The sequence below is a fragment of the Podarcis tiliguerta genome (assembly GCF_965153285.1).
Source record: "Podarcis tiliguerta genome assembly, chromosome: 5".
Lineage (NCBI taxonomy): Eukaryota > Metazoa > Chordata > Lepidosauria > Squamata > Lacertidae > Podarcis > Podarcis tiliguerta.
Genome location: NC_139538.1, coordinates 60331542 through 60349451, shown reverse-complemented (window position 1 = coordinate 60349451; position 17910 = coordinate 60331542). Strand labels below are relative to the sequence as shown.

Here is a 17910-nt window from a genome sequence, read left to right as displayed (position 1 = left end):
CCGATTTCCAGAGCCCTCTGGACTACTTGCTGGGTGCTCCTTGGTCTCTCCCCCCTTCCGATCTCTGCTTTTACATCTGCATTCAACCCCTCCCAAAAGAGGTCTCTGACTGGCGCAGAATCTTTTTCCCACCCCAGGGCATGAACCAATCCGAAAAAGCGTGTATGGTACTGCCTCACGCTGGCTTTGCCTTGTTTAAGTCCATGTATGTCCCTCCTGGCAATATCGACGTCTACCTTTGATAAAAAACATGAGTCCATTGCTTTAATAAAAGCCTTCGCATCTTGGAGCGCTGGATCATTGTCCCTCCATAGATTCCTCAGCCACGTTTTGGCTTCCCCATGCAAATGGGACAAGATAAACCCCACTTTCTCTCTCTCATCTCTAAAGTCTTTGTCAAGTAGATCCAGCGCAAACAGCAGGTCTGCTCTGAAGTTGGGGTACTGCTGCAAACTCCCGTCGAAATGCGATACAAGGCTGCCTCCCCTTCTCCCCAAGCCAATGCCTTCTGCCTTGGATCCCGTTTGCCCCTGTTTAGAAAGCACGTCCAACCTGACCTGGAGATCCCGGCAGGAGGTAACCATTTCCTCCTCTCTCTTCCTGGATGCAATTACCTCCGTGCTGAGTTGTGTCACCGCTTCTTGCAGGGCTTTTATCTGCTCTTCCGTCGTCATCTTGCCTGAGTTTTGTGAGCTCTGTAAGCACCCCTCCTCTGCCCTCGCTGCGTCGACTCACGTGGCGAGGTTCTTGGTGCCAAAACTTTAAAAAGGAGACAGAGCTTACTGTCAGAGCTGGCTCCGGGTCCCAGCTCACCAAGGACCAACGCTAGCCGATAGTACAGTATCAAAGTCTTTATTGAAGAATAGTCTCCATTTACAAGTCTCAGCGTCCCAGCTCTACGTCTGGACTTTAGACCGGCGAAGCTCTGTCTGGGTCTCCGCCCCCTGTGCACCAGTTTAAGACTCTAATCTTACTCCACCTCTTCCTTCTCTCTCTCTTCCTCTGGGTCTTACTACCCCCCGGGGTCTCATTCCTCCTGGACTCTTCTGACGCAGAGCTTGACCCCTCTGACTCCTCCCCCTCTCTTCGGCGGGCTTTAGGACCTGGCTCCCTACCCGGGCTGCCCACCTTGCCGCCCTCCTGTACATTTGAACTTGGCGCGCGCGCGCGTTTAACTTTCTGGATGACCGTTTCCTCGCTCCCTGACGAGGGTGTGGTCACTCCTGCCTCACGTTCTCCCTCTGCCTGCGCGCTCCCTGATCCCGATGCCTTGGACTCCTCCCCCCTACTGCACTCTGGGGGGGACGCTGGTCCGGATTTCCAGCTGCTACTCTCTGAGTCCCCTCTGGCCCCTTCTTCCCGAGGTGTCCCCCTGGGCCCTCCCCTTGCCCTGACCATGGGGGCCCCTTTCTGTGAATCCTCCGAGTCACTGGAGAGACTCAGAGACCTCGGACTACTGTCGTCGCTGACATTTCCTTCAGACTCCTCCCCCTCGCTCTCCGTTTCCTCCCTCTCCTGTGACTCTGCTCCTGAACCCCTGACAGCTCCCAATACGTTTCCGAGCACAATTCGAAGTGTTGGTGCTGACCTTTAAAGCCCTAAACGGCCTCGGTCCTGTATACCTGAAGGAGCATCTCCACCCCCATCGTTCAGCCCGGACACTGAGATCCAGCGCCGAGGGCCTTCTGGTGGTTCCCTCATTGCGAGAGTGAGGTTACAGGGAACCAGACAGGGGGCCTTCTCGGTAGTGGCGCCCACCCTGTGGAACACCCTCCCTTCAGATGTGAAGGAAATCAGCAGCTATCCTATCTTTAAAAGACATCTGAAGGCAGCCCTGTTTAGGGAAGTTTTTAGTATTTAATGCTGTATTGTTTTTAACATTTGATTGGGAGCCGCCCAGAGTGGCTGGGGAGACTCAGCCAGATGGGCGGGGTATAAATCATATATATATATATATATATATATATATATATATATATATATATTTGTAATTATTATCTTAGGCCAGCATCTTGTTCTCAGAGTGCCCAACCAGATCTAAAGCACACAAGCCCTGAGCACAGCAACATTCTCATCTCCTGTGGCTTCCATCAACTGGCATTCAGAAGCATACTGTCTCCAGTGGTATGCATATGCCACCTGGAGAACTGTGTCCAGTTCTGGGCACCACAATTAAGGAATCTGTGCAGATGAGGGTGACCAAGATGATAAAGGGTCTGGAAACCAAGCCTTAGGAGGCATGGTTGAGAGATATGGGTATGTTTATCCTGGATATATATTTTTTAAAAATACTGAAATCTGATAGTGACATGATATCCATCTTCAAATATCTCAAGCTTGTTTTCTGCTGCTCCAGTGGGTAGGCCCCAAACCAATGGTTTCAAATTACAAGAAAGGAGATTCCCACTAAACATCAGGAAGAACTTTTTGGTAGAGCTGTTTGACAGGGGAATGGACTCCATTAGAAGGTGGTAGACTCTCCTTCATGGAGGTTTTTAAACAGAGGTTGGATGGCCACCTCTCAGGGAGTCTTTAGCTGTGATTCTGGCATTGCAGGTGGTTGGACTAGATGTCCCCTGGAGTCCCTTCCGAGTATAAAGTTCTATTAGTCTAACAATGGAGGTAGCACATCAGTAACCAATCCCTCTATTATACAAATCTGTAGATTAAAAAAAAGCTTCCCCACCCAAAATAGCAAACAGCATTAAACATTGTCAGTAGGAGGAACTTCAGAACCCTAAAAGCTGCCAGTGTTAAAAATAATAAAACAGCTAAAATCCACCAGAAAAACATTGGGGGGAGGGGGAGGAATGTCTTCACCTGATGAATCCCCCCCTTAAATTTCAACAGATGTGAATTCGGGGGGGGGGGGGGCTTAACTTGACAATTGCTCCTGTAAGCAGATATAAATTATATTGCACAAAAGGCAATGTAAGCAGCACGATCAGATATTTTGGAATATGCTGCTGGGTAGTAAAAAGGGTCTATGTAGCTGGCAAATGGATACACTTTAATTGCAAATGTATGAATTATAAAGCCAGAAACTTGATTTGAGCCACTGATTTAAAGTGGCACATTTCCTTGGTGAATTAAATTGCCTTGTTTTAAATCCTACTATCTCTGACTCCCACTTGTTCAGAGTCTGGTGAAGGAGGGGAAAGCACGAGATAAGCCAGTAAGGTTTTATGAAGAAATGGCAGGCAGAGCACTGATCAGAAGAGAAAGCTTCCAACAAGTAACAAAGACAAAAAAGAGAGTAGCTGAGCAGCAGGGGAGCTGTTCAGGAGGCAGCTAAAACTAGGAAGAAGCCTAGTTGTAACAGTCACTTCCAGGAAGCATCTGCAGGATTAATGCACACAACCTAGCTGGCCTACCTTTATGTCCTAAATTCTGATTTTTAGAGTGATATGGTTCAAAAACACATGTAACTTTGAAAAGTATTGAGGAAGAGCTCAAGAACACAAATCTATAATATGGACTTGCTAGCGTTCTATTAGTTTTCTCCTTTTGGGAGGGAAGTGGTGCGAGGCAGATATTTTGTTAGAGATCAGCACAAAGTTCATACACTGGGTCAGCTTATTCATAGTAGCCCCGTTCCCTCCCCATGGCAAAACACAGGGAATTCCCATGGTGGGAAAAGAAACGGAAACAAATGAAAGAGAATAATACAGTACTGTCAGCTGGTATATGTTCCTAACTTGTGGCTAATGCTGCCTAGAGTTATTTGATGTACAGCTTGCAGCAAGAACAGAATCACGAGTGGCAGTGAAAGCTCTATGATGGGTCTAGTCAGTGATGCTCTTTTGAAAGAGGGAAGCTGACATTGATTAGGACAAATACTTCATTCCCTGCCATAGGGTGTCCATTGGAATAAGGGTAGGAAGAACCTGGCCCTCCACATCTCCCATCATCCCTGATCATTCAGTGATGCTGACTGGGTCTGGTGAAAGTTCTGGAGGCCCAGAGGCCCCCCACCCTTCCATAAGACCATTCATGGATCCTATAAATGTGCCATAAGAAAACCAATGTTTGTTACTGCCTATATTGGATAGGCCTTCCATTGAGAATACAGTCTTCAGGAAAAGCCCCTTAATTCTGAATGCCTACAAGGAAGACTAGACATTCAGAATTACTGGTGATGGCCACTATCTTAGAAAGCTTTTTAAAAAAGAAATAGAATAAACACAGAGATTAAATTGCCACGATAGCTAAACAGGGCTTCCAGGTTCAGAGACAGATTGCTGGGGACAAACAACGAGGAAGAGTTATTATTGCTTTTCTGCCTTATGGCTTCCAAAAAGTATATAGCTTCTGTGGAAAGCAGAACTCTAGACAAGATAGGTGGACAGATCCAGCAATGCTCCTATGTTCATTCTACCTATTAAAGCATGCAAACATATGGCTATTGTCTGCTTTCATGTTTAACAAACAAATAAACAAGTTTCTCCTATCCAACCTCTCATCTCCAAGGATACCTCAAGACTGCTCACAGATATGATCCAAATTCAATTTGAAACTTACAATACATACCATTGAAACAGCATTACTGAAACCTAACCCATAAAATATGACTTTAATCACACATGTCTCCAAAGGCCAATATAGTATCAATTCTAACTTCTTCTTTTTAAGGACAAGCTATTTGCTGATGTCTAGCACTGAAACACATCAAGCTCTTTTGAAATAAGAAAAAAGCCTATGGGGTAGACAGTGTGTCTAGCTGTCAGAGTTGGGTTGAAATTAGTTTAACCAGGAGATTGCCTACAGTGCCTGTACTGTACTACTTGCAAAAACAAGCCAAAGCTTATAGATATGGAGCTTGATGCTTGAGTCAACCTCACCATTCAGCGATCATGGATAGCGAGTATTTATGCTAAGTTTGCCTCTGTGCTTCTTCCTGCCTCTCCCGCTGTTGCCTTTTCCCAATCTGTATGGCATGTAAGGAAACCGTGTACCGCCAGGTACTTTCAGTTTTTCACTTGCTGCAATATGAAGTGGTGGTCGGATATTTTGCTTGTTCTGCATTAGTGCACAGTTCTGCTGTTAGTTTTATGCAATTGCACAATTCTCATGGGACTTTAATCGTACGAAACAATCTGTAGAGAAGAATTTTCCACAAGGGTGGCAGATAAACTACTGCAAGAACAAAAAAATAAAAAAATAAAAAAATCTGCCAGTGGCCTGTTCAGAATGAGGTGATTCATTGCTACAGTTCTGTTCTGTTTGGGAGCGATTTGAAAAACAGAAGATGGTTAAGCCCCAGTGCAGAGCAAACCATTGCAAATTAAAACTGTGATCCAGCAGAGATAAAAGTGTCAGGCAGACAAGCCCAATGGCATGTGCAGCCTCAGAGCATAGGCCCGTCTAGCTTGGTATTGTCTTCAGTGACAGCTGCTTTCTGGAGTTTCAGACAGAAGTCTTTCCTAGCCATGCCTGGAGATACTTGGGATCAGACCTGGCAACGTCTGAATGCAAAGCAGTGGCTGTACCACTGTGCTACAGCCCTTCCCAATATATTTCTCTATGTGAAGTCTTGTTGCTTAATAAATCATCACAGAAAGCTAGTGGATGTAATATGAGTAATCAAGTGGTAGAGCTTTTCTAATAGCATACCACTTTGGGCTATAGGTGAAGGGATTCCACAACATGGTCCTCCACAAAAAACAAGCTCCTTACATGTAGGAAACCTACATGTGATTACAAGGATCCGGTCTGCTTTCCTCCTTAACAGTTTGTTTTTGAAGAGTGATAATGGGAGTGTAAGACTTAATTTGATCCAGGACTCAGGACTTATCCACACTTAGCTTTCCCCCCACTCTTTCCAGGCACAGGTCCATGCTTAAAAACCCCATGTCCAGGCATGTCCAAAACCTGATCTTTAGTGCTCAGTCGGAGCAAATGTCAATTCAGGTTTTCCACAGATTAACACAGACATGAAGCCTTAAAGCACGGACTCTGCCTGGAAAGGGTGGAGGGAAGTTAAGTGTGGATAAAAGCGCTCAGTCCTGATAGGAGACTGGCGCTTCCAAATTCAGTAGCAGTAGTAAGTCCGAAAGGACTTAACCATGAATGGAAGCTGTAGTTTTCAATCCAGTAATAGCACCAGCTCCAGAAAACATAAAGGATTAAGGTGGACAGGCATACCTATGAGCATTTGAGGAATACAGGACTTATTTCAGTTCGGTCAGATTTTATACCTCCAAATCTATTCGCGATTCCAGAGAACATCTTTTATTTACTTATTTATTAACTTACTAGTTACTTCTTACACTAAAGGGAAGGGAAGGGAAGGGGGGATAAGAATGTATATGATAATTCATCAATCTAACATAACACTTATGGAAAAACAAACAACACACCTGCCCTATATCATTAACTATACTTAAATAATAAACAAAGAATGCATGCACACACTAATTACAGATAAACCATTATTTTCCCCCTTTAGCCTCCCCACCCCAGCCAAACGTCTGGTGTCAGGCCAGCTGTTTCAAATCCATGCTGGGTGGGTCTTGCATCTGTCTCCAGGGATGTTCAGACATCTTTCTTCTCCCTTCAACACTGAGCAGTATCAAGGCAAAGCAGGAAAATGATAGCTAAAGTTTTGCCTGCTTTGCAGTTGGTCTTGCTACTGCTGCCCTCCTGCTGGTGGAGGTGGAGTTGCAGCACAGAAGGAGTCCTGCCTGGGAATTTATCTTTCCACCTTGTGTCAAGGCCAGCAGAGGCTTCAATGTATCTGAGAACGTGTAGGTTGCCTTTCCCTGAGTACAGTGGTACCTCGGTTTATGAACAGCCCTGTTAATGAACTATTTGGTTTACGAACTCCGCAAAACCCGGAAGTAGTGTCCCGGTTTGTGAACTTCACCTCGGTCTACGAATGAAAGCCAAACGGTGGAAGGGTACCGGTGGCAGGAGGCCTCATTAGGGAAAGTGCACCTCGGTTTAAGAATGGATTTGGTTTAAGAACGGACTTCTGGAACGGATTAAGTTTGTAAACCGAGGTACCACTGTACTGAATGGGTTCAAGTAAAAATAGCTATCTGAACTTTATGAACAGGGAAAAAACATTTATAATCCAGGTTTAAAGTGCATGGCTGCTTTAACACTGATGTGATACTTACAGGAAATCTCAGTGGGTTGAGCTGTTGTACAAATAATAAATGTGAGAGAAAAGAAGTAAGTTCCCTTTTAATAGGTCATGGCAGGCAGATCTGTGTGGGACTGGAGTGCTGAAATCTGAGCACAGCACACGTACCAACATGTGATAAGCGAGCACAATACACACCCTAGTAAAGTCAACCGCAAATCTCCCATTGATTCTAACACCATGTGTTTTAAAAGAAAGTTATGAGAAGGAGCATTATTTGTGCATGCCTTTAAAATCTGTTCGCCATCTTCAGAGACAGCTTAAGGACTACGTGATGTGGCAGTTGCTATGGTAATGACTGGTTTCATTATTGATTACCCAAATAAAAACTTGTGTAAACCTACATAACATGCTGGCATGTAATGCTCCCTTGGGGAACCTTAAGTTGTACTTCTTTTCCTTAGTCAATTTTTTTCCTCCCTCTCTCTTTCCCTTTCCCTCTCTGCATTTCTATTTCACGGTTTTCTTTGGCTATGAAAAATCTGTGTGAACACAATGGTAGTGAAGTATCCACATTATCTTCTGCAGTTCAACACATACATTTTACAATTTTACATTTCCCCCAGCTTTTCTCTACTTCCTGGGATTTTTTATTTTCTCAATACTAAGTTGCTATTGCAGGGTAGGTGAAGTTTCACTTACAGCAAGCACTTCCATTCCAGTTGTAGGTGCTGTATGGCTGCATGAATGTCGCAGGCAGCTATTGGCCAGTGCCCATACCGTTTCTACTGTTCCGTGACACACTCTCCCTGTCCATGCCTGTATCACTTTCTTAAAGTTTCTTAAAAACTTATTTTTCTATACCCAGAATATGAAGAGTATATGCCCAGGGTATATGTCCAGGATATGAAGAGAGCTTCTCAAAGTACTACTTGAGAAGGAGTATTTATCTTGCCTTTTTAAATTGAATACAAGACAAAAATGATGAACACCACCAAATATAGCCTCTGTTGTAAAACTCTGCCCTGCTATTTTGCCAGCTTAAAAAAAATAATAATAGTAATTTTGTGCCATGTGTTCTTCTTGCTATTTTTTTTTAAGTGGGTATATGAAGCTATGTTAGTCATGTGACTGCACATTCAAAACTCAAGGATCAGATTTTGGCATTTAGTTGCAACTGCCTGAAAATCTGTGTTTGTTGTGACTGGGTGCAAAAATCTCATCTGTGCTCAGTTCAGCATGAACAGTCAGAGCAGTCACATAAGCAGCTTAGCCTGTGGCAGAGCCGTTTAAAGTCAGCATAGGCTTTTGGAAAAAGGAAAGGAAAGGAAAAGGGACTGGCACAGAACCATATGTTTGCCAAGGAGCAAAACCTGGCCATGATTCTTTTTGAATCTTTGAATCTGGTTCCTTGACATACACACACATTTTTTTTTGGGGGGGGGGAATCAAATTTTCATTAGCATATTAATGCAGTTACTTGCAATCTGTAAGGTAACCCACCAGACTCTGATCTGAAAGGCCTTGTAACTGCCTAGTTGTAGCTGCCTAAAAACTACGCTGCTATCCCTCCTTGCAAAACTACAGATAAAGAGAACGGCGATTAGATTTGCCCCTAATTAACAGACACCAGTGTATGTATTAATAGATATGTATCTCTGAATAGTGAAAAGAAATATGTCAGATAATAACATTCAATGTTTCGCCAATATCAAGGCTTTGCATTTTCTACATTACTAGATAAGCCTGTGATATTTTAGCACGCTATCTTACAAAGACAGGAGACTTGCCATATATGTCTCAGTTTAAGGTCACAGCAAGCAAATGCCAATGGTTAAGGGAACTGTAGAACACTAATTTGCATGTTTATAAGTGGGAAGAGAGATGAAAGTAACCTGTGTTGACTATGGCTCATCATAGCCAGATTATTTATCTTGGGTTGTATTAAACTAAATTCTACTCCAAGTAGACCCAGTGAAATTAATGAACTTAAGGCAGTCATGCTATTTGATTTCAATGGGTCTATTCTGAGTAAGGCTAGCATTGGCTACAACCCGTATTATTTATTTGTTCAATTTATTAGTTGTCTTTTATCGGTCATTATCCCAGGGCAGTATACAACACTTAAAACAACACACTGAATAAAACCACTTAAACATTAAATCACCACATAAAAAACCTAATCTTATACAACTGAACCACTGCAATACATCTAATCATGAACCACATCAAAGGTGACCATCATGATTGTAACAACTGCTGTGGAATCTCCCTGCTGAGTACTGTGAGAAAAGCCTTTGACCATGTAGTTCTCAACAGATTACTCACTGACAGGGTCTATCCTGAGTCACAACATGGATTCAGAGCTGAGAGGTCAACAGTCAACATGATTTTCTCACTGCACCAGCTGCAGGAGAAATGCAGGGAGCAGACACACCCCTTGTACATTGCCTTCATAGACCTGATGAAGGCCTTTGACCCTGTCAGCAGAAAATGACTCCTTATACTGCTCAACAAGAAAGGATGCCCATCTAAGCTCCACAAGATGATTGTGTCCTTCCATGAGAACATGCATGGCACTGTCCAGTATGATGATTCATCCTCAGAAGTTTTCTCTATAAAGAGCAGCGTGAAACAGTGTTCTTGCTCCAACTCTTCTTCTCCCTGTTGGTCTCCTATGCCTTCAGCTCAGCAGAAGCCAGTGTGTACTTCCATTCAAGGAGTGACCGGGGGGGGGGTGTCTGTTCAACCTGACACATCTCTACACCAAGACAAAGGTGTGGCAGGTTCTTATCCAAGATATGTTGTCTGCAGATGATGCAGCCCTTGACAGCGCACTCTGAGGAAGCTCTACAGAGACTCATCAACCGTCTTGTCCAAGACTGCAAGAAGTGCAGCCTGATGAAGCCCAACACCGTGGTTCAGCATGTCACCAGCAATCCACACATCAGCATTGGTGACCACATGCTTGAGATGGTAGAGCATTTTGACTACCTGGGCTCCATCATAACCAGCAACCTTTCCATCAACACTGAGTTGGACAAGCATCTTGGCAAGGCAGCTATGGCAATGGCTCACTTTTCCAAAAGGGTTCGGGAGAATGGGATGCTAATGACCAATATCAAGATGAAGGGCCATCAGGCTTGTGTGTTGAGTATGCTGCTTTATGGAAATGAGTCATGGACGATTTACACCTGCCAGTAGCAACGCCTCAACGCCTTCCAAATGTATGATCAGGATGATTTGGGGCATCACATGGCAGGACAGAATCTCAAACAAAGATGTGCTCTTGCAAGCCCACATTCCCAGCATGCTAACACCACACTAGCCAGTGTGGTGTAGTGGTTAAGAGCGGTAGTTTCGTGATCTGGGGAACGGGGTTCGCGTCTCCGCTCCTCCACATGCAGCTGCTGGGTGACCTTGGGCCAGCCATACTTCTTTGAAGTCTCTCAGCCCCACTCACCTCACAGAGTGTTTGTTGTGGGGGAGGAAGGGAAAGGAGAATGTTAGCCGCTTTGAGACTCCTTAAAGGGAGTGAAAGGCGGGATATCAAATCCAAACTCTTCTTCTTCTTCTTCTTCTTCTTCTTCTTCTTCTTCTTCTTCTTCTTCTTCTTCTTCTTCATGACACCCACGCTGACCCAGTCATGTCCACAGAATGGAAGATGGCAAGATCCCCAAGGACGAGGTATTGGGAGCTGCCGTCAAGCACCAGGCCTGTTGACAGACCAACTCTGCATTACAGAGATGTCTGCAAATGTGACATGAAGGCTGGCAACATTAACCCCATCGTACGGGAATCCCTTGCAGACAACTGCAGTGCCTGGAGACAGACAGGCAGGTTGTGTATCCCCAGCAGTAACCAAGAGAGGAATGACTGCTGGGAGGAGTGCAGAAAGAATAAATGCCATGGTGCATTTGCAGCAGCAAAACTAGAAACCTTCATCTGTTTCACCTGCAATAAAAGATGTCTCTCCCTTCTTGGTCTCTACAGCCACAGCAGCACTGAAACTCTCCAATCATTTGACTTTACCACTGCTCCATTGTCTCCCGAGACAGGTGGATGCCAGCAACCACTTTCTTCACTTCCCTACTGAACACAGATATATCTCAGCACATATATGCACTGAAAAACACATTTATATAACACACCATATATTCTATAGTAACATTTTAATTGGGGTGGGAAATCTGTATCAGCCCAAAGCCTCCGTTTCCTTTTAAGCTTAAAAAAGTTGTCTTCAGAATTAATGTATGCATAACATTGTGTGTTAGCATTATAGTTATATAGACTTGTATCATAGATACCTAAATGAGAGTTCATTCACACTCTCACTATCAGTGGGCTAGATCTGAAGACAACTGCCTATTTGACAAAAGGACACACATTTCAGAAATTAAGAGGGGGCAACTTGAAACCGTTATATAGTACTGGGATATGGCATTATTAAATATTTCTACTGAAGGACATTCTGCAGCAAAACAAGCAATGTTTGCTGGAGAATATTCCAGATAAACAATCACATTACTAAGTGGGCATGGCAACCGCCCTAGACATGCCCTGGTTGATAAAGGATGACATTCAGGCCCAATTCAAGACCCATCTCTGTCACCAGCGTCTGATATGCACAAGGCAAGACTGAGTGATATGTACCTTTCCAAACTCCCCAGAAAGTCCCTTATCACACCTCTGATCATTTTAGTGATGCTGTCATACAAAGCTTAAACTATAGTATATAGATGTCCAAGTTACAAATAAAAAAACCTCACACAGCCCTGCCCATATCTTCAACCAAATTATTTTCAATGTAAACAGCCCTGCTGGATTAGGCCAGAGCTCCATTTAGTTCACAATCCTGTTTCTCATGGTTGACAGCCAGATGCTTCCAGAAATCCCACAGTCAGGGTGTGGTGGCAATGACACTCTCTCAGCAAGTGGTATTTGGAGGGGGAGACAGAACCATAGTGGCTATTAGCTGTTGACAAGACCAAACTTTTATGAATTTGTAATCCCCCTTTAAAGCCATCTAAGCTACAGTCCACCACCTCTTGTGGCAGTGCATTCCATCCATTTCATTATACACCAGCTGAGCAAACTACGAAGCACTCCTAACTTCCCCAGCCCTGCCCACACCAGTCCTTACTCACTCCACTGCACAAGGTACCAATTGCTGCACCAGCCTGGAGCTGCCACACTGCTCTAGCCAGACAGCATCACCTGAGGCTCAGTTGCAGAAGGAGTCTGCATTACTCTGTTAGCTTCTTTTGCCTGTACTGAATCTACTTTTCATTTTCACCGAGAGAGGGATAAACGCTTGCCTCTATCTTCTTTTGCTGTATCATGCATGACTTTATAAATCAGTTATTGTGCCCTGTTCCCTTGGTGTGGGTGGGTGGGTGGGTGGGTGTATATGCACGCACAAACACCCCTTAAATTCCCACCAAAGCTTTAGTCTTTCCTCACAGGGAGATGCTTCAGCCCGCTGATCTGCACCTGAAGCTGGGCAGTCAGAATTGTACAATGTACTTCAAATGTCCCCAGACCATATCTAGTACATTACTAAGCAATCTCTTCCTAGGGCTCCCTAGCCAGGGCTTTGCCTTTTTCACAGCTGTTGGAGAGATGCTCCCTCAGGGTTCATGACGCAATGTGTGTCCCAGCTTTCTTTTCTAATTGCTTCCTGCTTCTTCCACAGCCATAGTCCTCCCACAGATAGCCACAAAGCACTTGCAATTTTTGCATAGTACATTTCTTTACCACCACACTCTTGCCTGGCAGGAGCAAAATGAATCAGTGAGTAGGGAACACTGAATTCAGTGTGATTTAGGCCGGGTACACCCCACATACATTTAAAACACACACACACACCGATTATAGAAACTACAGTTTGTCAAGTGATGGGAATTATAGCTTTGTGAGGGGTAAACCATTTCTACGTGTGTGTGCTTTAAATGTATAATGTGTACACAGCCTTGCTCTTGGGATTTTAACATTCTCCTAGGGCTTAGGGTTGCAATTTAAGAGACTGAGCTGCAATACAGGAAGCCTCCGATGTTAACTTTCATCTTTGCCAGGAAGCCACTAGGTAGCTTTACAAGTTACACACTCTTGCATCCAACCTGAAAAACCACCTGCAACATGGACCGGATAATATTGACCTTATGCAAAGGGTTATTGAGAAGTTTATTGATAAGTGTCTAGCAATGCAATCCTATGCATGCCCCACCCTCCATTGGGGCCTACTCCCTAGTAAATGCATTTAGGATTTATCTATTTTTTATATATTAATGGTATACTGATTTTTAGGGGGGGGGGGAGAGAATCTTCTCCAAGTGGTTTGCAAGCCATATATCAAACAAGCAATGAAATACAACCATAAAAATCACAAAAAATCCAAACAATATTTCCAAAAATTCCAAATAAACCATTAAAAGCCAAGAGGATAAAGGCTAATTCCACACAAGATAACATCAGGTCAAGTTAGTTGCTAAAGGCAGCGGTAAAGAGGGAGGTCATTGAGGCCTGCTTAAAGCCTGCAAGGGATGGGCTCATCCAGAGTCCCATGAAACTGCATTCAACAATTGCAGTGCCACCACTGAGGAGACCCTGTTCTCAGGCCATACAAGCTGAAACATATTCCTAACAATATGACCAGTCCATATTGAGTGCCTTAGTCCCATCGCTCTCTGTCTCTGTATCAAAGTTGGTGCAGCAAAATGCACAGCTCAAGGCTTCCTCCAAGTGAGCCACTGAGGGTTCTAGGCAGTAGAGGCTGGTGTCCACTGGGACTAGTAGGGTGAAAAGCAAGGAGACTAACAGTAGGTGAAGGCAGATATTGTAATAGTCACAGCTACCCCATGACTGGTTGTAAGTTAGAAGGCAGACGGGCTGTGGGACACTTCTCCATAATGGACCAGTCTCCAATAGCTCTAGGGTATCTTTCTGTGGTTCAATACCTAGGAGACCTTTAAGAATCCATGGATGGCTTAGGAGACCCTTTCTATCCTAAAGCTCTATATAATTGATTGGAGAGTGGGGGAGGTAAGGAGAGATAGGATGAAACTCACTCTGAAACCCAGAAGCAAACTCCAGCTTCTGCACTTTCACTTAATTCAAGGCACAGTCTATTTTTAAAACAAGATGCCCCAAAGTGTACTTAATAATAAACACACATTCGAGTGCTGATGACATAATTTAAAAGGCTTAGAAATACTCAACAAAGAAAGCCGCTCTTAAAACTTGATCTCAAAGAGATCTACAAATAATAAACAACTCTCAGTATATTTCTAAAGCAGAAGGGGGGGGAGAATCACTTGTAAATAAAAACAATGCAGAAAGATAATCCTAAACATTTTTGTAAGTCCTACTGAAAACAGTATGCTTTACTTTCAAGTAAACATGGTTAGGAATGAGCTGTTCAACAGTTCCCCATGCCTAGAAAGACAGATAAGATCTCCTGGCTGCCCTGTGGCCCTTTAGTACTAAGAAAAATCTTTACATTTTCCAAACAAACAGCAGTTGAAGATCAATGCATCCATCCATACACATGAAGAACACTTAAGGTCATCAATATGTGCAATTCAGTTTTTGTTCCATTATAAAATAAATGCTAATTATAATGCATGCACTCACCGCTTGACAGATAATTGGGTATTTTACACGATTTATTCCACCAGCAAAAACAGCAAAAGTGAGAGCAGAATGGAAACAGAAGTTGAGAAGCATGTGCCAGCCTTTCCTGCTGATTCGAATTGTGCTGTTTGAAGTTAACAAAAACAAAGTCATATAACTGTTGTGAAAAGCATCACATAAATCATAACAACACATTGAATGTACAATCCTGAATTCCAACCCAGGAGTCCTTCGGGTAACCAGAGGAGCTTGGGGTTGTTTCAGAAACTGTTGAGCCAGAATTGTTATTTGCACCAACAAGCCTTGCTTTCATAGAGGAAGCATTACAGAATTGCAGTGTTTGAACCCCTTTCTTGGGTCACTTTCTCTGTGTTATTTCACTGAGTTCTTAACACCACTGCCCTTTGAATACATGTTAGCAGCCATGCTATTACCTAACTCCATGATCCAGTTATCCTGCAACGACTCAGATGCAAGTGAAATCGTTTGTTTAACCAGGGGCTACAGGGGCAGGCAGGCAGGCTCTCTCTATCTCTTTGTTTTCTTATTTTAGCGTTCAATTAGCCCTTTGAATGGTTAAACAAAACAGAGCCCAAAGCAACTTTGAACGAGGTTGTTATGCAAAGAAGCTTTCAGAAAGATGTACTACCTACGGAACAAGGATTGTGGCTTTTGCATTAGGCTTAATTAACAACAAAGTCAACATTTATTTGGCTGTTGCCTTTCTGTCCCAATTTCCCTCCAAGGAGCTCTGGGCAGTGGGGTTCTCAAGCAATCTGTTACCAAAGCTGGCTCTTGTGGCCGTTCAGCTTCAGAACTGGAACAGGCAATGCATCTCTATGGCATTCTCTGAACTAAGCCATGTGCTATAGGAAACAAATGAGCTCTCAAGCCAAGTACTCATGTCTACTCCAGTGGCATGCAATTCCTTCTCACGTAACCCTGGAATCTGGGATGACCCAATGAAGCAGAATGTTGGAAGGTTCAGGACAGACAAAAAGGAAGTGCTTTTTCATGCAGCACATGATTGAATTAGGGAATTCAACTCTGCTGGCTTTAAAAGGGGGGTTAGATGAATTAATGAAGAATAAGGCTACCAAGGGCAACCAGCCATGATGCTAGTATACTACTTCTTGATTGTAGGCTTCACGTAGGGACCTGGTTGGGCATTATGACAAGAGGCTGCTAGACTAGATGATTTGGATTGATTTCTCAGAGTTCTTCTAATGTTCTTAAGGGAGAAGCAGCACAACTCATTTTTCATTGGCTACAGAGGCCCTGACTGCACAGGAAGGAGACCTACTACTCTGCTCGCATACTTCAAAGGTTGCATAAGTACTGGGCCTTATTCTAGAGCATAGACAATGGAGGAAGTAGCTTGATAAACAGACATATTGATGGAGATTTTCAGTGCATATTGCACACTCCTGTATGCTAGAGGAGTACGAAACACCCAATTAATCAAGCATAGACAAAATCAAGCAAGCAATACATCAGTTATTGCTGATTTATGTTTATACAGTACAATAAAACAGCATTTCTATGCCAATTACTTATGGCCAATCACATAAAATGACACCCATACACAAGGAGCAAAATGCCTATCGTGCTGATGAGTGGTGTGTATGTGTGTGTGGAGCCTGTATATTGAGAGAATCCCTGGAGACCACTATAACATAAGACACACAAGGGACCTCACCATAAAAGTGTCCTCGTGTGCATTACAAGAAAACTAAATTATTCACACCAATGGGAAAAATTAAATGCTTTCATTCCAAGGTAACATCCAGGTGGGAACTTCCAGTATCTGGTGTCCCTACCACTCAATCAAGGCTGCTCCTGTCTGGATAGTCCTATCACAGATAATATTTATTGATCTCCACTACCGTAGGAACGGGCCATCCAGATGTTGCTAAGCCACAACTTCCACCATCCCTGACCACTGACCAAGTTTGCTTGGGACTGCTGTGAGTTGTAATTGACATCTACAGGACCACAGACTCCCCATCCCTGCACTCGGGTGTGACAGAATGTTGTCAAGCAGCTTGTACAGATAAGATGACAACTCAACAAAATGTAAAGAATGCATGGGCCGCTACACAAGCTACAGCAGAAAACAGGTACATTTAAAGAAGTCAGCAGAAGCCCACTGCTATCCCATCACACTTGTGGGGGCTGTATGGCCGTTTTCTCATTCTGTGTGCTATGGAGGGACACATTTGGGAAAGCATTGCCAGTGAAGCTTACCAAGGCATACTGTATGCACAAGGGTGGAAAAGATGTGCATCCGTGAAACATGCTATGGAACAGAAGTCTGTACGCTCAACGCTGTTAATGCAAACTGACACTAAAGGAGACCTTAGTGCTCTTCAATATGTGGCAGTGCACCACTCATTTAATGATTAGGACTGCAATCTCATCAGCAGCTACTAAAGGATTTATTTTGGGGTGACACCACTATGTTGTGTCTCTGCATGTGGCCCAGAGTAAAGCACTTCTGTTGGAGCTTGTTAACGTATTACAGGAACATCTCACAGAAATATAACACTACGGTAATGTGCATGCAATAATTCCTTCGGGAAAGGCAATAGAGGTGGTAGGTGCTATGAGCCAATCACTGCCATTAGCCACTTTGGAGTAGATGCACTGATGATACTTATCAAATTTGGATAGGGGCGGGTGCCTCTCCACCAGCTTCCTGCATCTCTCCATACCCCTGCTTAAAATTTTATTAGTTGCAACGGGCAGGTGCAGCAGTGGTAGGTAGCAAGAAGGGTGTCTGCCTTGTCCCTCTATCCCCTACTCCCTCTAAGTCCCAATGAATGCTGTGCAGCGGTGCACCAGGATAAAACGCCTGGTGATGTATGAGAGAACTGCATCTCCCTTCACTTGCCCTGGTGCCTGAGCATCTTTCCCCTCTCCCTGTGTGTCACTGCTGCTGCTCCTGCCAGCCACCAGGTCTTTTTAAGAGAAAGGGAGGCATGGGGAATTAAGTGCTTTGGGAATCAGGAAGGGCTGGAGCAGAGGGAGGAGTGCAATGATTTCTTAAATGCCAGATCGCTTGGGAAACAAGCAAAATTATTTCTGATAGTGAGGATGAAATAGCTCATTGCTGAACCAATGCAACGTGAACCACAGGAAGCTCTTCCATCCCTATTTTACATGTTTTATTAAAACCACACAAGCAAGAT

The 17910-nt window shown here is 43.8% G+C and overlaps 1 protein-coding gene across 2 annotated transcripts in view; it reads right to left on the bottom strand.

Annotated features, from left to right (window-relative positions):
* The window catches only part of ADGRA1 (adhesion G protein-coupled receptor A1), a 307922-nt gene that overhangs the window by 52416 nt on the left and 237596 nt on the right, over positions 1 to 17910 (bottom strand). For both annotated transcript variants that reach the window (XM_083443486.1, XM_083443487.1), the window contains one exon: positions 14720 to 14843. In XM_083443486.1, coding sequence (XP_083299612.1) covers positions 14720 to 14843 — 124 coding nt within the window. The remainder of the gene's footprint in view (positions 1 to 14719; positions 14844 to 17910) is intronic.